Source organism: Monodon monoceros, unplaced genomic scaffold (assembly GCF_005190385.1).
Source record: "Monodon monoceros isolate NGI ecotype Baffin Bay Population unplaced genomic scaffold, NGI_Narwhal_1 Super_Scaffold_17, whole genome shotgun sequence".
Lineage (NCBI taxonomy): Eukaryota > Metazoa > Chordata > Mammalia > Artiodactyla > Monodontidae > Monodon > Monodon monoceros.
This window is the reverse complement of record NW_021703773.1, coordinates 25,771,600-25,794,704: the sequence shown is the minus strand read 5'-3', so window position 1 is coordinate 25,794,704 and position 23,105 is coordinate 25,771,600. Positions and strand designations below refer to the sequence as shown.

Genomic DNA, 23,105 nt, shown 5'->3' with positions numbered 1-23,105 from the left:
AGAACAACCAAACATAAGGGAACAGTCTTTCCAATGAAGACAAATCTTCAGAAAGAAGTACATTTTCATATTTCATGAGTGCACATCACTCACTGAAATACTTCCTTTTTTTCAATTTGTATGTAATACTGTGTGAGTTCCTTAACGTGTATTAGGCGTTGTTCATCTTCCTCTGAAGAATCGTGTACATTGTAGCGCCTCAGGTGAGAAGGTTGTGTTGATTCACAAATGATGTGATTGATAGGGCAAATCATGTGCTCATATCCCTGAAACAACTTTGCTGAAAGCAAAGCTTCCTCTTTGATTAGAGGCATTTGTTTTGGTTGAATTGATTTTTTTTCTTACACTTTTTCTCTTTCAACATGCTTTTCTGTCAGCATATTGACTTCAGTCAATGAATTGAGTGTTTCTTCTCACTGGCTGACAGCAGCCGCTGTGTGACTGTTTTTTTTTTATTTTTAAACATCTTTATTGGAGTATAATTGCTTTACAATGATGTGTTAGTTTCTGCTGTATAACAAAGTGAATCAGCTATACATATACATATATCCCCATATCTCCTCCCTCTTGTGTTTCCCGCCCTCCCACCCTCCATATCCCACCGCTCTAGGTGGACACAAAGCACCGAGCTGATCTCCCTGTGCTATGCGGCTGCTTCCCACTAGCTATCTGTTTTACATTTGGTAGTGTATATATGTCCATGCCACTCTCTCACTTCATCCCAGCTTACCCTTCCCCCTCCCCGTGTCCTCAAGTCCATTCTCTACGTCTGCGTCTTTATTCCTGTCCTGCCCATAGGTTCTTCAGAGCCTTTTTTTTTTTTAGATTCCATATATATGTGTTAGCATATAGTATTTGTTTTTCTCTTTCTGACTTATTTCACTCTGTCTGACAGACTCTAGGTCCAGCCATCTCACTACAAATAACTCAATTTCATTTCTTTTTATGGCTGAGTAATATTCCATTGTATGTATGTGTCACATCTTTATCCATGCATCTGTCAATGGACACTTAGGTTGCTTCCATGTCCTGGCTACTGTAAATAGAGCTGCAGTCAACATTGTGGTACATGACTCTTTTTGAATTATGGTTTTCTCAGGGTATATGCCCAGTAGTGGGATTGCTGGGTCATATGGTAGTTCTATTTTTAGTTTTTTAAGGAAACTCCACACTGTTTTCCATAGTGGCTGTATCCATTTACATTCCGATGAACAGTGCAAGAGGGTTCCCTTTTCTCTACACCCTCTCCAGCATTTATTATTTGTAGATTTTTTGATGATGGCCATTCTGACTGGTATGAGGTGATACTTCATTGTAGTTTTGATTTGCATTTCTCTAATGATTAGTTATGTTGAGCCTCTTTTCATGTGCCTCTTGGCCAGCTGTATATCTTCCTTGGTGAAATGTCTTGTTTAGATTTTCTGCCCATTTTTTTAATTGAGTTGTTTTTTTTTTTTTTGATATTGAGCTGCATGAGCTGCTTGTATATTTTGGAGATGAATCCTTTGTCAGTTTCTTCATTTGCAAATATTTTCTCCCATTCTGAGGTTTGTCTTTTCATCTTGTTTATGGTTTCCTTTGCTTTGCAAAAGCTTTGAAGTTTCATTAGCTCCCATTTGTTTATTTTTTTTTTTTATCTCTATTTCTCTAGGAGGTGGGTCAAAAAGGATCTTGCTGTGATTTATGTCATAGAGTGTTCTGCCTATGTTTTCCTCTAAGAGTTTTATAGTGTCTGGCCTTACATTTAGGTCTCTAATCCATTTTGAATTTATTCTTGTTTATGGTGTGAGGGAGTTTTCTAATTTCATTCTTTTACATGTAGCTGTCCAGTTTTCCCAGCACCACTTATTGAAGAGGCTGTCTTTTCTCCATTGTATATTCTTGCCTCCTTTATCAAAGATAAGGTGACCATATGTGTGTGGGTTTGTCTCTGGGCTTTCTATCCTGTTCCATTGATCTGTATTTCTTTTTTTGTGCCAGTACCATACTGTCTTGATTACTGTAGCTTTGTGGTATAGTCAGAAGTCAGGGAGCCTGATTCCTCCAGCTCTGTTTTTCTTTCTCAAGATGGCTTTGGCTATTCAGGGCCTTTTATGTTTCCATACAAATTGTGAAATTTTTGTTCTAGTTCTGTGAAGAGTGTTATTGGTAGTTTGATAGGGATTGCATTGAATCTGAGGACTGCTTTGAGTAGTATAGTCATTTTCACAATATTGATTCTTCCAATCCAACTACATGGTATATCTCTCCAACTGTTTGTATCATGTTTAGTTTCTTTCATCAGTGTCTTATAGTTTTCTGCATACAGGTCTTTTGTCTCCCTAGGTAGGTTTATTCCTAGGTATTGTATTCTTTTTGTTGCAGTGGTAAATGGGAGTGTTTCTTTAATTTCTCTTTCAGATTTTTCATCATTAGTGTATAGGAATGCAAGAGATTTCTGTGCATTAATTTTGTATCCTGCTGCTTTACCAAATTCATTGATTAGCTCTAGTAGTTTTCTGGTGGCATCTTTAGGATTCTCTATGTGAAGTATCATGTCATCTGCAAACAGTGACAGTTTTACTTCTTCTTTTCCAATTTGGATTCCTTTTATTTCTTTTTCTTCTCTGATTGCTGTGGCTAAAACTTCCAAAACTATGTTGAATAAGAGTGGTGAGAGTGGGCAACCTTGTCTTGTTCCTGATCTTAGTGGAAATGGTTTCAGTTTTTCACCAGTGAGAATGATGTTGGCTGTGGTTTGTCATATATGGCCTTTATTATGTTGAGGTAAGTTCCCTCTGTGCCCACTTTCTGACGGGTTTTTATCATAAATGCATGCAGAATTTTGTCAAAAGCTTTTTCTGCATCTATTGAGGTGATCATATTGTTTTTATCCTTCAATTTGTTAATATGGTTTATCACATTGATTGCATATACCCCACTTGATCATGGTGTATGAACCTTTTAATGTGCTGTTGAATTCTGTTTGCTATTATTTTGTTCAGATTTTGCATCTATGTTCATCAGTAATATTGGCCTGTAGTTTTCATTTTTTGTGACATCTTTGTCTGGTTTTGGTATCAGAGTGGTGGTGGCCTCATAGAATGAGTTTGAGAGTGTTCCTCCCTCTGCATAATTTTGGAAGTGTTTGAGAAGGATAGGTGTTAGCTCTTCTCTAAACTTTTTTTTTTTTTGCGGTACGCGGGCGTCTCACTGCCGTGGCCTCTCCCGCTGTGGAGCACAGGCTCCAGACGCGCACGCCCAGCAACCATGGCTCATGGGCCCAGCCGCTCTGCGGTATGTGGGATCCCCCTGGACTGGGGCAGAAACCCACGTCCCATGCATCGGCAGGCAGACTCCCAACCACTGGGTCGCCAGGGAAGCCCTTCTTCTCTAAACTTTTGATAGAATTCGCCTGTGAAGCCATCAGGTCCTGGGCTTTTGTTTGTTGGAAGATTTTAAATCACAGTTTCAATTTCAGTGCTTGTGGTTGGTCTGTTTATATTTTCTATTTCTTCTTGGTTCAGTCTTGGAAGGTTGTGCTTTTCTAAGAATTTGTCCATTTCTTCCAGGTTGTCCATTTTATTGCCATATAGTTGCTTATAGTAATCTCTCATGATCCCTTGTATTTCTGCAGTGTAAGTTGCTACTTTTTCATTTCTAATTCTATTGATTTTAGTCTTCTCCCTTTTTTTCTTGATGAGTCTGGCTAATGGTTTATCAATTTTGTTTATCTTCTCAAATAACCAGCTTTTAATTTTTTTTTTTTTCTTTTTGTGGTACACGGGCCTCTCACTGCTGTGGCCTCTCCCGTTGCGGAGCACAGGCTCCGGACACGCAGGCTTAGCAGCCATGGCTCACGGGCCCAGCCACTGCGCGGCATGTGGGATCTTCCCGGTCTGGGGCACGAACCCGTGTCCCCTGAATCGGCAGGCGGACTCTCAACCACTGCGCCACCAGGGAAGCCCAACCAGCTTTTAATTTTATTGATCTCTGCTATCGTTTCCTTCATTTCTTTTTCATTTATTTCTGTTCTGATTTTATGATTTCTTTCCTTCTGCTAAGCTTGGTTTTTTTTGTTCTTTCTCTAATTGCTTTAGTTGTAAGTTTAGGTTGTTTATTTGAGATGTTTCTTGTTTCCTGAGGTAGGATTGTATTGCTATAAACTTCCCTTTTAGAACTGCTTTTGCTACATCCCATAGGTTTTGGGTTGTTGTGTTTTCATTGTCATTTGCTTGCAGGTAGTTTTTGATTTCCTGTTTGATTTCTTCAGTGATCCCTCGGTTGTTTAGTAGTGTATTGTTTAGCCTCCACATGTTTGCATTTTTTATAGATTTTTCCCTGTAATTGATATCTAGTCTCATAGTGCTGTGGTTGGAAAAGATACTTGATACAATTTCAATATTCTTAAATTTACCAAAGCTTGATTTGTGACCCAAGATATGATCTATCCTGGAGAATGTTCCACGAGCACTTGAGAAGAAAGTGTATTCTGTTGTTTTTGGATGGAATGTCCTATAAATATCAACTAAGTCCATCTTGTTTAATGTCATTTAAATCTTGTGTTTCCTTATTTATTTTCATTTTGGATGATTTGTCCATTGATGAAAGTGGGGTGTTAAAGTCCCCTACTATTTTTGTGTTACTGTCGATTTCCCCTTTTATGGCTGTTAGCATTTGCCTTATGTATTGAGGTGCTCCTGTGTTGGATGCATAAATATTTACAATTGTTATATCTTTTTCTTTGATCAATCCCTTGATCATTATGTAGTGTCCTTCGTCTCTTGTAATAGTCTTTCTTTTAAAGTCTGTTTTGTCTGATACGAGAATTGCTACTCCAGCCTTCTTTTGATTTCCATTTGCATGGAATATCTTTTTCCATCCTCTCGTTTTCAGTCTGTATGTGTCCCTAGGTCTGAAGTGGGTCTCTTGTAGACAGCATATATACGGGTCTTGTTTTTGTATCCATTCAGCTATTCTATGTCTTTTGGTTGGAGCATTTAATCCATTTACATTTAAGGTAGTTATTGATATGTATGTTCCTATTACCATTTTCTTAATTGTTTTGGGTTTGTTATTGTAGGTCTTTTCCTTCTCTTGTGTTTCGTGCCTAGAGAAGTCACTTTAGCATTTGTTGTAAAGCTGGTTTGGTGGCACTGAATTCCTTTAGCTTTTGCTTGTCTGTAAAGGTTTTAATTTCTCTGTCAAATCTGAATGAGATCCTTGCTGGGTAGAGTAATCTTGGTTGTAGGTTTTTCCCTTTCATCACTCTAAATATGTCCTGCCACTCCCTTCTGGCTTGCAACGTTTCTGCTGAAGGATCAGCTGTTAACCTTATGGGGATTCCCTTGTATGTTATTTGTTGCTTTTCCCTTGCTGCTTTTAATATTTTTATTTTGTATTTAATTTTTGATAGTTTGATTAGTATGTGTCTTGGCGTGTTTGTCCTTGGATTTATCCTGTATGGGACTCTCTGTGCTTCCTGGACTTGATTGACTATTTCCTTTCCCATATTAGGGAAGTTTTCAACTATAATCTCTTCAAATATTTTCTCAGTCCCTTTCTTTTTCTTTTTTTCTCTGGGACCCCTATAATATGAGTGTTGGTGCATTTAATGTTTTCCCAGAGGTCTCTGAGACTATCCTCAATTCTTTTCATTCTTTTTTGTTTATTCTGCTCTGTGGTAGTTATTTCCACTATTTTATCTTCCAGGTCACTTATCCGTTTTTCTGCCTCAGTTATTCTGCTATTGATTCCTTTAGAGTATTGCTAATTCGATTTATTGTGTTGTTCATCATTGTTTGTTTGCTCTTTAGTTCTTCTAGGTCCTTGTTAAACATTTCTTGTAACTTTTCCATTCTATTTCCAAGGTTTTGGATTATCTTTACTATCATTACTCTGAATTCTTTTTCATGTAGACTGTTTCCTCTTCACTTGTTTGGTGTGGTGGGTTTTTACCTTGACCTTCATCTGCTGTGTGTTTTTGTCTTCTCATTTTGCTTAACTTACTGTGTTTAGGGTCTCCTTTTCACAGGCTGCAGGTTCTTATTTCCCATTGCTTTTGGTGTCTGCCCCCAGTGGGTAAGGTTGGTTCAGTGGGTTGTGTAGGCTTCCTAGTGGAGGGGACTGATGCCTGGGTTCTGGTGGATGAGACTGGATCTTGTCTTTCTGGTGGGCTGGACTGCATCCGGTGGTGTGTTTTGGGATGTCTGTGATCTTATTATGATTTTAGCCAGCCTCTCTGCTAATGGGTAGGTTTGTGTTCCTGCCTTGCTAGTTGTTTGGCATAGGGTGTCCAGCAGTATAGCTTGCTGTTCATTGAGTGGAACTGGGTCTTAGTGTTGAGATGGAGATCTCTGGATGAGCTTTTGCCATTTGTTAATATGTGGAGCTGTGAGGTCTCTGGTAGACCAATGTCCTGAACTTGGCTCTCCCACCTCAGAGGCTCAGGCCTGACACCCGGCCGGAGCACCAAGACCCTGTCAGCCATGCGGCTTAGAAGAAAAGGGAGAAAATAAATAAATTAATTAATTAAATTAAATAGTTATTAAAATAAAAAATAAAACAATTATTAAAAATAGAAAAATTTAAAAGTAATTTTAAAAAGAAAGAGGGAAAGAAGAGAGCAACCAAACCAAAAAAAGCAAATCCAATGATAACAAGCGCTAAAAACTATACATAAAACAAAACATGGACAGACCGAAACCTAGGACAAATGGTAAAAGTAAAGCTATACTGACAAAATCACACAAAGAAGCATACACATACACACTCACAAAAAAGAGAAAAAAAGGAAAAAATAACCCACATATATATATATATATAAAAAAAGGAAGAGAGCAACCAAATAAATAAACAAATCTGCCAATGATAATAAGCTCTAAATATTAAACTAAGATAAGCATAAAACCAGAAACAAATTACATGCAGAAAGCAAACCCCAAGTCTGCAGTTGTTCCCAAAGTCCACCACCTCACTTCTGGGATGATTTGTTTTCTATTTAGGTATTCCAGTGATGCAGGGTGCATCAAGTTGATTGTAGAGATTTAATCCACTGCTCCTGAGGCTCCTGGGAGAGATTTCCCTTTCTCTTCTTTGTTCGTGCAGCTCCTGGGGTTCAGCTTTGGATTTGGCCCCACCTCTGCATGTAGGTCACCGGAGGGTGTCTGTTCTTTGTCTAGACAGGACGGGGTTAAAGGAGCAGCTCATTAGGGGGCTCTGACTCACTCAGGCTAGGGGGAACGAGGGGTATGGGATGTGGGGTGAGCCTGCGGCTGCAGATCCTGGTGTGACGTTATACCAGCCTGAGGCACACCGTGCGTTCTCCCGGGGAAGTTGTCCCTGGATCACGGGACCCTGGCAGTGGCGGGCTGCACAAGCTCCCAGGAGGGGAGGTGTGGACAGTGACTTGTGCTCGCACACAGGCTACTTGGTGGCTGCAGCAGCAGCCTTAGTGTTTTGTGCCCGTCTCTGGGGTCCGTGCTGATAGCTGCGGCTCGTGCCTGTCTCTGTAGCTCCTTTAAGCAGCACTCTTAATCCTCTCTCCTCGTGCACCCAAAACAATGGTTTCTTGCCTCTTCGGCAGCTCCATGCTTTTTCCAGGACCCCCTCCTGGCTAGCTGTGGGCACTAGCCCCCTTCAGGCTGTGTTCATGCAGCCAACCCCAGTCCTCTCTGTGGGATCTGACCTCTGAAGCCCGATCCTCCGCTCCCAGCCCCGCCCGCCCCGGCGTGTGAGCAGACAAGCCTCTCGGGCTGGTGAGTGCCGGTCGGCCCTGATCCTCTGTGCAGGAATCTCTCCGCTTTGCCTCCGCACCCCTGTGGCTGCGCTCTCCTCCGCGGCTCCGAAGCTTCCCCCCTCTGCCACCTGCAGTCTCCGCCCGTGAAGGGGCTTCCTAGTGTGTGGAAACCTTTCCTCCTTCATGGCTCTCTCCCACTGGTGCAGGTCCTGTCCCTGTTGTTTTGTCTCTGTTTATTCTTTTTTCTTTTGCCCTACCCAGGTACGTGGGGAGTTTCTTGCCTTTTCGGAGGTCTGAGGTCTTCTGCCAGCGTTCAGTAGGTGTTCTGTAGGAGTTGTTCCACATGTAGATGTATTTTTGATGTATTTGTGGGGAGGAAGGTGACCTCCATGTCTTACTCCTCCGCCATCTTGAAGGCCCCCCTGACTGTTTTGTTAATACACAATGAATGCTTCACTGAAAATTCCATTCGCTGTGACCTGGACTTTAATATGCAGCTGGAAAGTTCCATACATTTGCCAAATCTGTCTCTGCTGTGCATGCAGTTCTCCTTGTCAATATTCTTGTAATGTGTGCTTAACTTTGTTTTCCTATGTGTGTGTGTGTGTATTTACATCCAAACTTTATTTAGAGTAGTTTTATATTCGGAGCAAAACTAAGAGGGAGGTACAGAGATATACCCCCTGCCTGCACACATGCACAGCCTCCCCATTATTAATATCCCCCACCAAATGGTGCAACTTTTTCCCAAGGATGAACCTGTGTGGACACCTCATCATCACCCAAAGTTTGTGGTTTACATTAGGGTTCACTGTTGATGTTGCAGTCTGTGGGTTTGGACAAATGTATAATGACATGTATCCATCATTACAGTATCATACAAAGTATTTTCATTGCCCTAAAAATCCTCTGTGCTCCACCTATTCATCCCTCCTACTTCCCAACCCGTCAACCACTGATCTTTTTGCTGTTTCCATAGTTTCACCTTTTCTAGAATGTCCTAGGGTTGGAATCATCCTGTAGTGGCCTTTTCAGATTGGTTTCTTTCACTTAGTGCATTTACGTTTCCTCCATGTCATTTCATGGCCTGATAGCTCATTTCCTTTCAGTGCTAAAGAAGATTCCATCCTATGATATAATTTTTGTGGTAAAGGGACATGATAATTCCAGAGTGTGTAACCCAAGCATTACGTGAATGAACCAGAACTTTTCTTAGCTTAGACATGCTTTCCTATTAATGATGTGATGTTATATCACCACACAGCAGTAAGGCACATAGGGTGACCAACCCTCCCAGTTTGTCCAGTGCTGCCCCAGTTTTAGCACTGACAGTCCTGCACCCAGAGAAGAACTTCAGTGTCAGATACATGGGAGGGTTGCTCACCCCAAGTCGATTTTTAAAATCAAAGATACAAATTCACAGTTATAATATAGAATAATTACTGTAAAAGGCCAAGATATTATGATTCAAATATGAATATGAATTACAAATGGCTATAGATTCTTTAAAGGAGGGTCTTGCTATCTTTATATATCTATATGGCTTGTCTGTTTAAGCAGCAGGATTCCCCCCATGCCTTGAAGGTAAAAGTGGAGATATTTGGTGCCTTAAACAATGGTTTTGATATTTCTTTTCTCTGCAGACTCACTGGATCCAGTGTTCCTGACCTTATTGTGAGTATGAGCAACCAGATGTGGCTACATCTACAGTCTGATGACAGCATTGCCTCGCCTGGATTTAAAGCTGTTTACCAAGGTATGGCCCGAACACACTTAGCAGCATTTAAAACCAGCTTTCCTGCAGAGGGCCAGGACCATTTTCTATGTGTTAGGTGTAAATAAAACTGACAAGTCAGAACAATGTTTAAAAATAAGGACTAATTATTTGCAACTTCTGTAATTAAAGTTCTACTTATAGTTTGTTTTTGCAAGGGAGAAATGTTAACTTCTCAAAAGCTTGGCTCGCCATTACTGTGGCAAAACGAAGATTGAGATCAAGTATAAAATGTAAGCCAGGAAATGTGTTCACACTTGTCGATCTTGGCATTTTAGCTCTTCCTGAGGGAAGTTGTTATGCTTATAACTAAGGGAAGCATTTTGAACAAAGTATGAATTTGAGTGGCATCAACTCGATGGAGTTTATTGTATACATCTGCAGGTACAAATGTGTGGGTTTCTAATGGAAGACAGGGAAATCTAGACAGAGTTGGAAAAAATCTACTAAGTACTTGTGTAGGAGAAAAATAACCTTGCTTTGAGAGTTATGAGTTATGCTTGCTCTGGAGAAGAGAATGCTCCTTCAGGGAGGTTGGCTTCGTCTCTGAGTCACGAGATGATGAGGAGCCGCCACCGCAGTGAACCGTTTGCCGTGGTGAAGTATCTGCTGTGCGGTGACCAGGGCCCCGGGCTCTGTGTCCTGCCTCTTTAAACAGCCTCACCGGACTGTTCCACCTATATTGTTTCCTCTGGAGCTCCTAGGAAACACATCTCTTAACCGGAGTATATTGATTGGTATTTCTTAAAACATTTTTTAATTATGAAAAACTTCAAAATGCAAACAGAAGTAGAAAGAATAATATAATGAACCTGAGATAACCTACATTTACAAACTTTTTTGCAAGACTCCCAGATAGTCTGCTGTTGACTCGAGTATTGACTGTACATGCGGGACACAGCTACCCCATCCATGTGTTCCTCTAGATGGCCAGCCTCTGCTCAGCCCTGCCCTTCCTCAAGTGTCCTACATCTTTTGGGAAATCAATGATACTTCCTTCTATTAGACATTCCCAAAAGGTTCCAGGCTTACAGGCAAACCTTTATAAAATGACTACATCTTAAAAAAAATTAACTTCTCTCTTCCTGTTCCCACCAAAAAAAAAGAAAACCCTGTCCCACTGCCACCCTCACAAAAACAAAATCAACAAACCGCTTACTACTTCCACGTGTTCAGAGGTTTAGTTCACATAACCCCCTTCTTGTGCACTTTGGTTCTGAAGGTGACAGTGCAGCAGCCAGGCTAGCCCTCACCTGTCTTTCGGGGCACACCATGATCCATGGGTCAGTGTCTCTTGATCGCTAGAAACGGTAAAGAACTGAGAATGAAACAAGGTAGAAGGGGAATCTGAGACTGGAATATGAAGAATAAAAATGACCTTCATGATCTTCCATCCTCAGAGCACCTAGAATAGCTGTCAGGAAGCACATCTGTTTTAACTGGCAAAAACACACACACATAAGAACACACAGACCATTTAACTTTCGATCTGTGCTTTCATGTTCTCTATGTCAGTAATTAAATAGTTTTGACTCAAGAAACATTTAAGAAGGCTTGTGAGCATGCTAAATTCTTCTTTTGGGTTACGCAAAAGCAAAATGGTGATGGATCACTGCTTGTATTTTCAGCTTAGACCCTTCGTATATTTGACTAAAAGAAGTAAATTGTTCTCCTGTGCCCAAAGATGAAATGTGTCCCCAGATATGATACAATGAACTTACTAACACTAACAATGTTTTGTAAATTATTATATAAAACTACTTATATATGAAACTTAAAATATATATTTAAGCTGCCATTTTACATATACTGGCATACTTTCATTAAACCACAACTAATTTGAAGTGAATTTCAGTAAGATTGAAAGGAACATATTCGCATCTTGAATTCAAGTTATAGTCATGAGAAGTCTTTTCAGAATCATTTTATACTATCTTACAAATACCTTTGCTCTGATAGTTGATCAGAATTACCAGGACAATTTTAAACAGACAATTTTTTTTTTCACACACACACACTGTATTTTATTTTTACAAGAGATAAATAAACTGACACCAAGCATTGTAAGTGGATGACCACAACAAAAGCAACAATGACTGCAATTACCACACACGAAACACACTCATACTATGTCATAATATTGACATTCAGTCCAGTAATCCTCCACTGTAACAGCTCCTTTACTTTTCAGTGAAAATTGATTTGTATATTTTTTGCCTCTGAGTCCTTGTGGGATTTTTTTTTTTAATTCAAACACAAAGTCATAAAAGTTATAATCATCCTCATCAGTTCACTCCGTCCCATGTAGTTAATTTTTTTTCATCTTGATCTTTCGTTAGCACTTTTACGAATTCATCAGTTTTCCATTAGTGTTCTGAAAATGCTTATTCATTCAGTTCAGCAGTATAGTCAGTTACCAGAAAAATGTACTTGTCCGAGTCTATTCCATGAATTCCTTGAAGATGAAACCCTTTTATAGGAACGTTTTTGCAAAAGCATCAGAGTCCACCCAGAACTGTCTGTAATGACAAAAGACTTAAAAATGACCACGGTTAAAGATTTGATGAAAGTTCATAATAATGCAATTGACAAGGAAATTTAGTTATTTCTGAGATACACATTTTACGGTAATAACTAGAATTATGACTTATAACATTATACCAGAACATATAAGATTTTTAGAAATTTCATGTTATGTCTGAAACATTTATATTAACATATTTCCATACAAATAACCCAAAGAAAGATTAGTATTAGCTGTTTTGTTTGTTTGTTTGTATACTGCAGGTTCTTATTAGTCATCAATTTTATATACATCAGTGTATACATGTCAATCCCAATCGCCCAATTCAGCACACCACCATCCCCACCGCTCTGCAGTTTCCCCCCCTTGGTGCCCATACGTTTGTTCTCTACATCTGTGTCTCAACTTCTACCCTGCAAACTGGTTTGTCTGTACCATTTTTCTAGGTTCCACATACATGCGTTAATATACGGTATTTGTTTTTCTCTTTCTGACTTACTTCACTCTGTATGACAGTCTCTAGGTCCGTCCACGTCTCAACAAATGACCCAATTTCGTTCCTTTTTATGGCTGAGTAATATTCCATTATATATATGTACCACATCTACTTTATCCATTCATCTGTCGATGGGCATTTAGGTTGCTTCCATGACCTGGCTATTGTAAATAGTGCTGCAGTGAACATTGGGGTGCATGTGTCTTTTTGAATTATGGTTTTCTCTGGGTATATGCCCAGTAGTGGGATTGCTGGATCATATGGTAGTTCTATTTGTAGTTTTTTAAGGAACCTCCATGCTCTTCTCCATAGTGACTGTATAAATTTACACTCCCACCAAAAGTGCAAGAGGGTTCCCTTTTCTCCACACCCTCTCCAGCATTTGTTGTTTGTAGATTTTCTGATGATGCCCATTCTAACTGGTATGAGGTGATACTTCATTGAAGTTTTGATTTGCATTTCTCTAATGATTAGTGATATTGAGCAGCTTTTCATGTGCTTCTTGGCCATCTGTATGTCTTCTTTGGAGAAATGTCTATTTAGGTCTTCTGCCCATTTTTGGATTGGGTTGTTTGTTTTTTTTAATTTAGAGCTGCATGAGCTGTTTATATATTTTGGAGATTAATCCTTTGTCTGTTGATTTGCTTGCAAATATTTTCTCCCATTCTGAGGGTTGTTTTTTCGTCTTGTTAATGGTTTCCTTTGCTGTGCAAAAGCTTTGAAGTTTCATTAGGTCCCACTTGTTTATTTTTGTTTTTATTTCCATTACTCTAGGAGGTGGATCAAAAAAGATCTTGCTGTGATTTATGTCACACAGTGTTCTTCCTATGTTTTACTCTAAGAGTTTTATAGTGTCCGGTCTTACATTTAGGTCTCGAATACTTTTTGAGTTTATTTTTGTGTATGGTGTTAGGGAGTGTTCTAATTTCATTCTTTTACATGTAGCTGTCCAGTTTCCCCAGCACCACTTATTGAAGAGATTGTCTTTTCTCCATTGTATATCTTTGCCTCCTTTGTCATAGATTAGCTGACCATAGGTGCATAGGTTTATCTCTGGGCTTTCTATCTTGTTCCATTGATCTGTATTTCTGTTTTTGTGCCAGTACCATATTGTCTTGATTACTGTAGCTTTGTAGTATAGTCTGAAGTCAGGGAGTCTGATTCCTCCAGCTCCGTTTTTTTCCCTCAAGACTGCTTTGGCTATTTGGGTTCTTTTGTGTCTCCATACAAATTTTAAGATGATTTGTTCTAGTTCTGTAAAAAATGCCATTGGTAACTTGATAGGGATTGCATTGAATCTGTAGATTGCTTTGTGTAGTATAGTCATTTTCACAATATTGATTCTTCCAATCCAAGAACGTGGTATATCTCTCCATCTGTTGGTATCATCTTTAATTTCTTTCATCAGTGTCTTATAGTTTTCTGCATAAAGGTCTTTTGTCTCCCTGGGTAGATTTATTCCTAGATATTTTATTCTTTTTGTTGCAATGGTAAATGGGAGTGTTTCCATAATTTCTCTTTCAGATTTTTCATCATTACTGTATAAGAATGCAAGAGATTTCTGTGCATTAACTTTGTTTGGTAAATCCTGCAGCTTTACCAAATTCATTGATTAGCTCTAGTAGTTTTCTGGTGGCATTTTTAGGATTCTCTATGTATACTATCATGTCATCTGCAAACAGTGACAATTTTACTTCTTCTTTTCCAATTCGGTTCCTTTTATTTCTTTTTCTTCTCTGATTGCCATGGCTAGGACTTCCAAAACTATGTTGAATAATACTGGTGAGAGTGGACATCCTTGTTTCGTTCCTGATCTTAGAGGAAATGCTTTCAGTTTTTCACCATTGAGAATGATGTTTGCTGTGGGTTTGTCGTATATGGCCTTTATTATGTTGAAGTAGTTTCCCTCTATGCCCACTTTCTGGAGAGTTTTCATCATAAATGGGTGTTGAATTTTGTCAAAAGCTTTTTCTGCATCTATTGAGATGATCATATGGTTTTTATTCTTCTATTTGTTAATATGGTGTATCACATTGATTGATTTGCATATATTGAAGAATCCTTGCATCCCTGGGATAAATCCCACTTGATCATGGTGTATGATCCTTTTAATGTGTTGTTGGATTCTGTTTGCTAGTATTTTGTTGAGGAGTTTTGCTTCTATATTCATCAGTGATATTGGTCTGTAGTTTTCTTTTTTTGTAGTATCTTTGTCTGGTTTTGGTATCAGGGTGATGGTGGCCTCATAGAATGAGTTTGAGAGTGTTCCTTCCTCTGCAATTTTTTGGAAGAGTTTGAGAAGGATGGGTGTTAGCTCTTCTCTAAATGTTTGAGAGAATTCACCTGTGAAGCCATCTGGTCCCAGACTTTTGTTTGTTGGAAGATTTTTAATCACAGTTTCAATTTCATTACTTGTGATTGGTCTGTTCATATTTTCTGTTTCTTCCTGGTTCAGTCTTGGAAGGTTATACCTTTCTAAGAATTTGTCCATTTCTTCCAGGTTGTCCATTTTATTGGCATAGAGTTGCTTGTAGTAGTCTCTTAGGATGCTTTGTATTTCTGTGGTGTCTGTTGTAACTTCTCCTTTTTCATTCCTAATTTTACTGATTTGAGTCCTCTCCCTCTTTTTCTTGATGAGTCTGGCTAATGGTTTATCAATTTTGTTTATCTTCTCAAAGAACCAGCTTTTAGTTTTATTGATCTTTGCTATTGTTTTCTTTGTTTCTATTTCATTTATTTCTGCTCTGATCTTTATGATTTCTTTCCTTTTTCTAACTTTGGGTTTCATTTGTTCTTCTTTCTCTAGTTCCTTTAGGTTTAAGGTTAGATTGTTTACTTGAGATTTTTCTTGTTTCTTGAGGTAGGCTTGTATAGCTATAAGCTTCCCTCTTAGAACTGCTTTTGCTGCATCCCATAGGTTTTGGATTGTCGTGTTCTCATTGTAATTTGGTTGTAGGTATTTTTTGATTTCCTCTTTGATTTCTTCAGTGATCTCTTGGTTATTTAGTAACGTATTGTTTAGCCTCCATGTGTTTGTGTTTTTTATGCTTTTTTCCCTGTAATTCATTTCTAATTTCATAGCGTTGTGGTCAGAAAAGATGCTTGATATGATTTCAGTTTTCTTAAATTTACTGAGGCTTGATTTGTGACCCAAGATGTGATCTATCCTGGAGAATGTTCTGTGTGCACTTGAGAAGAAAGTGTAACCTGCTGTTTTGGATGGAATGTCCTATAAATATCAATTAAATCTTTCTGGTCTGTTGTGTCATTTAAAGCTTCTGTTTCCTTATTTATTTTCATTTTGGATGATCTGTCTAGTGGTGTAAGTGAGGTGTTAAAGTCCCCCACTATTATTGTGTTATTGTTGATTTCCTCTTTTATAGCTGTTAGCAGTTGCCTTATATTGGGGTGCTCCTATGTTGGGTGCATATGTATTTATAATTGTTATATCTTCTTCTTGGATTGATCCCTTGATCATTATGTAGTGTCCTTCCTTGTCTCTTGTAACATTCTTTATTTTAAAGTCTATTTTATCTGATATAAGTATAGCTACTCCAGCTTTCTTTTGATTTCCATTTGCATGGAATATCTTTTTCCATCCCCTTACTTTCAGTCTGTATGTGTCCCTAGGTCTGAAGTGGGTCTCTTGTAGACAGCATATATATGGGTCTTGTTTTTGTATCCATTCAGCAAGCCTGTGTCTTTTGGTTGGAGCATTTAATCTATTTACGTTTAAGGTAATTATCGATATGTATGTTCCTATGACAGTTTTCTTAATTTTTTGGGTTTGTTTTTGTAGATCCTTTTCTTCTCTTGTGTTTCCCACTTAGAGAAGTTCCCTTAGCATTTGTTATAGAGCTGGTTTGGTGGTGCTGAATTCTCTTAGCTTTTGCTTGTCTTTAAAGCTTTTGATTTCTCCATCGAATCTGAATGAGATCCTTGCCTGGTAGAGTAATATTGGTTGTAGGTTCTTCCCTTTGATCAATTTAAGTATATCATGCTACTCCTTTCTGGCTTGTAGAGTTTCTGCTGAGAAATCAGCTGTTAACCTTATGGGAGTTCCCTTGTATGTTATTTTTCATTTTTTCCTTGCTGCTTTCAATAATTTTTCTTTGTCTTTAGTTTTTGCCAATTTGATTACTATGTGTCTTGGCGTGTTTCTCCTTGTGTTTATCCTGTATGGGACTCACTGTGGTTCCTAGACTTGGGTGGCTGTTTCCTTTCCCATGTTAGAGAACTTTTTGACTATAATGTCTTCAGGTATTTCCTCGGGTCCTTTCTCTCTCTCTTCTCCTTCTGGGACCCCTATAATGTGAATGTTGTTGGGTTTAATGTTGTCCCAGAGGTCTCTTAGGCTGTGTTCATTCCTTTTCATTCTTTTTTCTTTATTCTGTTCCGCAGCAGTGAATTCCACCATTCTGTCTTCCAGGTCACTTATCCATTCTTCTGCCTCAGTTATTCTGTCTTCACTATCATTATTCTGAATTCTTTTTCTGGAAGGTTGCCTGTCTCCACTTCATTTAGTTGTTTTTCTGGGGTTTTATCTTGTTCCTTCATCTGCTACATAGTCCTCTGCCTTTTCACGTTGTCTATCTGCTGTGAATGTGGTTTTTGTTCAACAGCCTGCAGGATTGTAGTTCTTCTTGCTTTTTCTGTCTGCCCTCTGGTGGATGAGGCTATCTAAGAGGCTTGTGTAAGTTTCCTGTTGGGAGGGACTGGTAAACAGACAATTTTTAAACAGAGAATTTTTACTGACACACACAAGATCTATTATTTGAAAGAAATGGCTCATGATAAACTATAATCTAAGAAAATATACAATAAGAATTCAGAATAAAACATTAATATATGTTCCACATAACTTTTTTTTTTAATCAATTAATTCATTTTTATTTTTGGCTGCTTTGGGTCTTTGTTGCTATGCACAGGCTTTCTCTAGTTGTGGTGAATGGTGGCTACTCTTTGTTGTGGTGCACGGGCTTCTCATTGAGGTGGCTTCTCTTGTTGCGGAGCACGGACCCTAGGCGCACAGGCTTCGTTAGTTGTGGTATGCAGGCTCAGTAGTTGTGGCGCATGGGCTTCATTGCTCTGTGGCAAGTGGGATCTTCCTGGACCAGGAATCGGACCCATGTCCCCTGCATTGGCAGGCGGATTCTTAACCACTGTGCCACTAGGGAAGTCCCCACATAACTACTTAAATTGTCAAAACTTTAGATACTTTCCTTAAGTTTCAAAATTCTAAGGAAGTAACAAATTTAAAAGAACAGTAATACAATAAAATTGGTGGTTATTTTTTTTGGATTATTTTACTGTAGGGGATCTGTTAACAAAGAAAGAAATAATTTGTAAGTTATTGTCGGGAAAAATTAGGAAAGTGACATGGGAGGAGATGCAGTTGATTATTACCCTGTGGATATTGAAGACTTCTGCATCTATTAGCAATTTTGTTTCCGTGTTGCTAATGGTCTATATATGCATTTTCTTTGAATTCTCCTTCAGAGCAGTTTGTTAAATATCTTACTAATTTCTTCATTAATTACAGAGTTCATTGAAATCTTTGACATGACAGATGTTTGCATACATAAGTGAAAATGAAAGAAATATTAATCTGGAGAGCTGGGATTTTATTTTCTTCAGTTTTACTTTGTGAATTTGAATAACGAAACAGTATGCTCTTGTCTTCCAAGTGTCCACTGTAGGGTAGTCAGGAGCTGGAAAAAAAGCAGCTAGTGGTTACTGCATACCAAGCCAATGAGGCAGGTAATTAAAAGCGTCTCCCAATGTCAAAACAATAAAGATGGTAGGTGATGGTGTCACGAGTCCAACAGTGAAGGCAGCATAACAGGGCTACACCCTTGCCTTGTGGGATGAAGGATAATAGTCACAGCATTGAAAAGTCCTGTGGTGACGAGGGGGCTCCACAGGAGTGTCCTTATATACAAAGTGTGAAAGACTCCTCCTTGCTGGAGACATGGGCTGTGATGGGGACTTCATGATTCTTTTTTAATAAGAAATGCTACGAGAAAAAATGGTATTTACATCCCATGCAAAGGTTAGGACTTGAATGCACAGATAATTGCTGAATACTTCTGACATTTGGGTTTTTAGAGTTGACCTTTAATTGAACTTCTACATGACTGTGCCTTATTTAAGAAAGCACAGCAGAGATATAATCCTTTCCACATGACCTGCACTGGCTACTGCTTTTGGTAGAATCTAAATGCATCCGTGAAATACCAGACACTTCCCAACAGGGCAAATGACAGTAAATTAAGTCATGCAGTTTGAAGACACATATCATACAGACTAGGATAAAGACTCGAGAGAGGAGCATCTTTCCTGGATTGAGGATCCTTAACTACTAAGGGATGTCAGTCTTCTCAATTACAATACAAATGTTCTTCCAACTGTCCTGTTTCAGTTCGAATGACCATACAGCATTCATTATAATCACATTTACTTCTAATTAGTAACTGTCTGTTAACAGTGTTGATAGCCTATTAGTGGCTACAACCTAAAATGTCATGGAAATGTGGATGGCTGTCAATCCTTGAGAAACTGCCAGTTCAAAGCCATTTATTATTTTTGACAGAACAATATTCTGTAGTTAAAAAGATAATTAAAACGAGGACTAATATAAGATTTGAGAACTTTAAAAATTGAAAGAATATATCAAAAGAAGACATCCTATGGACCTAGAGATGATCATACTAAGTGAAGTAAGCCAGAGAAAGACAAATATCATATGATATCACTTATATGTGGAATCTAAAAGAAAAAATACAAATAAACTTATTTACAAAACAGAAGTAGAGTCACAGATGTGGAAAACAAACTTATGGTTACCAAAAGGGAAAGGGGGAGGGAGAGATAAATTAGGAGATTGGGATTAACATATACACACTACTATGTACAAAATAGATAAACAACAAAGACCGACTGCATAGCACATGGAACTATACTCAATATTTTATATATTATATACATACATATAACTGAGTCAGTGTGCTGTACACCTGAAACTAACATGACATTTTAAATCAACTATATGTCAATAAAGAAATAAAGTAAAATAAATAAATTAATTAATTTTAAAAAAGAAGACATTCTCGAAACCGTTATTTCCAGAGTGCTATATTAAGCTATCAATTGGAGATAAAATAAAAACCATTTGTAAAGGTGAGCATCAAATACATAAATAATTACACTATTTGATTGAAAATATTGTTGTGTATTGTATTATCAGAAAATATATACAGCTGATACTTACACACAGTTTCACTTTCTAGGTTTTGATATTGCATGATTTTAACTAACACCACTGTGATAGTTTAGCATACAGGCTCTGAAGCCAGAGTACCCAAGGTCCTCACTCTGCCACTTAGCTGGGCAAGCTGTTTAAACTCTCTGTGTGTCAGACTCCTCATTTTTTTAAAAAGGGAGAAAATAATAATGACACCAATTTCATTAGTATGTTGTAAAAATCAATTGACCTAAAATGTGGAAAGCACGTAGAGTGAGAAATGCTATTATTTGCATATGCATTTTCCTCTTTTAATTTTGAGTTTATTCTACAAGTAAGAATTTTTTATTGCTTATAGTAAAATATGTAAGAATTGTAAGTGCCCTTTCCAGGTTACTTCCTCCAGGCAACAGCTCTCAATATTTCCTTGTGTGTCCTTCCAGAATTTTCAATACATACAACACCAAGCCTGAAGTCATGCTTTGTCTCTTGGCTTATAAACGCTAGACGAACTTTGATGGACAAGAAATGTCACACCATCTTATTTTAAAATCAATTTGAATTTCTTTCAGAGGCTCCATCCTAACCACGAGGCAGTAAATTTAACCTTGGTTGTGACCGGAGGGGCCCCACGTCAGCCCTTTCCTTCCTGTCCACCCCTATCTCACCAAGATGTTGAAAATTCCTGAGCATTGTGGGGATACAGAACGTTTGGGGGTTCTCAAAGCTTTGAGTCATGCTTGTTACTCTGACACTTTGGGCACGGTCGTCTCTCACAGAAGCTCCCCAGTGAGCCTTGCAGTGGCAGCCTCCCCTCCCCAGGGGCACAGTGGTGTTGAAGCAGCCTCTTGGGGATGATGGGTCGGGAGAACTCTGGGTCCACGCCACCCATCTGTGGACCTGCATCACCAGGCTCTCAGTCTTGGGTGCCTCTGGGTTTCTCCATTTGCTCCCACCTCTGTCACCTCCCCCCAGGTTGCCTAGGGAGCATATGTACTCACTCAACTTAGTCTTTTAAGGAAGAGTTTATGATAGAGTAGCTGGGGCAAAGAAGCACAGAGGAAGGCTTGGCTGTGCTTGGTAATCACAGGGTGTGGAAGGGTGAGCAGAGAAAAACTCAGAAACTAAAATACAAATGTAATCACTGTGGAGAGCTCAAGGCCAGCGGAAGGAAAATAACCATAAATTACCTTGCTAGACTTGTGTTTGTATGTGTATATGTAATTTATATATGTTTACATATACATATATACATACATCTGTGTATATAAATATATGGAGGGAGAGAATATGCTGATAATTAAGAAAATTATTGGCAAATATTTTGCAAAGTTTAAAAAATGAGAATTCTTTAGGGAGATATGTCATACATCTAAGAAAGCGATCAAAGAGAGGTGGGTTTTGGGCTTCCCTGGTGGCGCAGTGGTTGAGAGTCCGCCTGCCGATGCAGGGGACACGGGTTCGTGCCCCGGTCCGGGAAGATCCCACATGCCTTGGAGCAGCTGGGCCCTTGAGCCATGGCCGCTGAACCTGCGTGTCCGGAGCCTATGCTCCGCAACAGGAGAGGCCACAACAGTGAGAGGCCTGTGTACCGCAAAAGAAAAAAAAGAAAGGTGGGTTTTATTCGTTTAAAACCTTTTTACATATGAAAATATTTAATTCAAAATAATCTCAAAAACCCAAAAGGTAAAAAATATGATGTAAATAATTATAATATAGCTGTATAAGCAATACTACTCATCTATTAAATAAACTGTGTAAAACCTAAGGTATATATAATATACAATTGTTATATATTATATAATTGCATATAATATATATAATTCATAAACACATAAATCATATATAATTCATACGTATATAAGTCATATATATGTAACTCACATATATGTATAATTAATATATATGTAATAGAATAATATATATAGAAAGCTAACCCGCTTAGTGCATAGTTTTTCTACTTTATATTTCAAAATTCCTATCGTATATAAGGTAAACACTGAGGATCAAAAACAAATTTTGTAAACCAATCTTACATTTAGTAATACAGAAGGATTCTTGTTAAAATATTATAATAATGTAATAGAGCTTGAGATTATATACTTTTTTTTTTTTTTTTTTTTTGGGGGTACGTGGGCCTCTCACTGTTGTGGCCTCTCCTGTTGGGAGCACAGGCTCCGGATGCGCAGGCTCAGCGGCCATGGCTCACGTGCCCAGCTGCTCCGCGGCACGTGGGATCTTCCCGGACCGGGGCACGAACCCGTGTCCCCTGCATCAGCAGGCGGACTCTCAACCACTGTGCCACCAAGGAAGCCGGAGATTATATAAATTTAAAATAACATACATTATATATTACAGCAGATTGTTTTTATTCAATAGAAGAGAAAGGAAAACAAAATCTCAGTTCAGGGGTGGGCTTTCCACGACCACTGTCTCTTCTAGCACTGAGGAAGGTTGACAAGAAGCAAGCACATAACGTCTGGATATTCAAAGAAATACGAGTTTGCAAGGCTGGTGGCCCTGCCTTTTTATGGCTTCACTCTCTATAGTTAAGTGGGTTAACTTTGGATCATTTTTCATCACAAAAATAATGTTCAGTTAGACTTCATTACACATGTGGATGAACTGATTTCCACAAATCATGTTTTATATAATTTACCATAGCTATTTAAATTTTAGCAGGGGGTAAATTAAAGGAAATGTTCCCTGTGATGTGCTGCTGTGTGGTAAAGCAAGACCTATTTTAGGCTCATGCTAAGAATTGTTTCAATAAAAGTTGAGCTCAACAATACTGTTTGATACCAGAAACAGAATTGTCTCCTAGGTCCTGTGAACACACTGATAAAGGAGTGGTAAAGATCAGTTTAGGTGTCTCAGTCTGTAATCTGTGATCCCAGGTGTTCGTGATGCACTGAAGAGGGGGAAATATTATCTAGTTCAGAGAACAGCATCTCTTCTCCATTCTTTTTTTTTTTTTTTGGCCGTACGCAGGCCTCTCACTGCTGTGGCCTCTCCCGTTGCGGAGCACAGGCTCCGATGTGCAGGCTCAGCAGCCATGGCTCACGGGCCCAGCCGCTCTGTGGCATGTGGGATCTTCCCGGACCGGGGCACGAACCCGTGTCCCCTGCATCGGCAGGCGGACTCTCAACCACTGCACCGCCAGGGAAGCCCCCTTCATTCTTAGTGGACAGCATTGCTGTTATAGTATCAAGGTTGTTTAATCTTTGAGATACTTGTGATGGTTAATTTTATGGGTCAGCTTGACTGGCCACAGGGTGCCCAAACATTTTGTCAAACATTATTCTGGGTGTGTCTGCAGGGCTGTTTCTGGATGAGGTGAACATTTGAAAG

The 23,105-nt window shown here is 38.9% G+C and overlaps 1 protein-coding gene across 1 annotated transcript in view; it reads left to right on the top strand.

The window, feature by feature from the left end:
- CSMD1 (CUB and Sushi multiple domains 1) overlaps positions 1–23,105 on the top strand; it is a 1,429,265-nt gene that overhangs the window by 1,026,849 nt on the left and 379,311 nt on the right. The window contains exon 12 of the mRNA XM_029226263.1: positions 9,361–9,473. Coding sequence (XP_029082096.1) covers positions 9,361–9,473 — 113 coding nt within the window. The remainder of the gene's footprint in view (positions 1–9,360; positions 9,474–23,105) is intronic.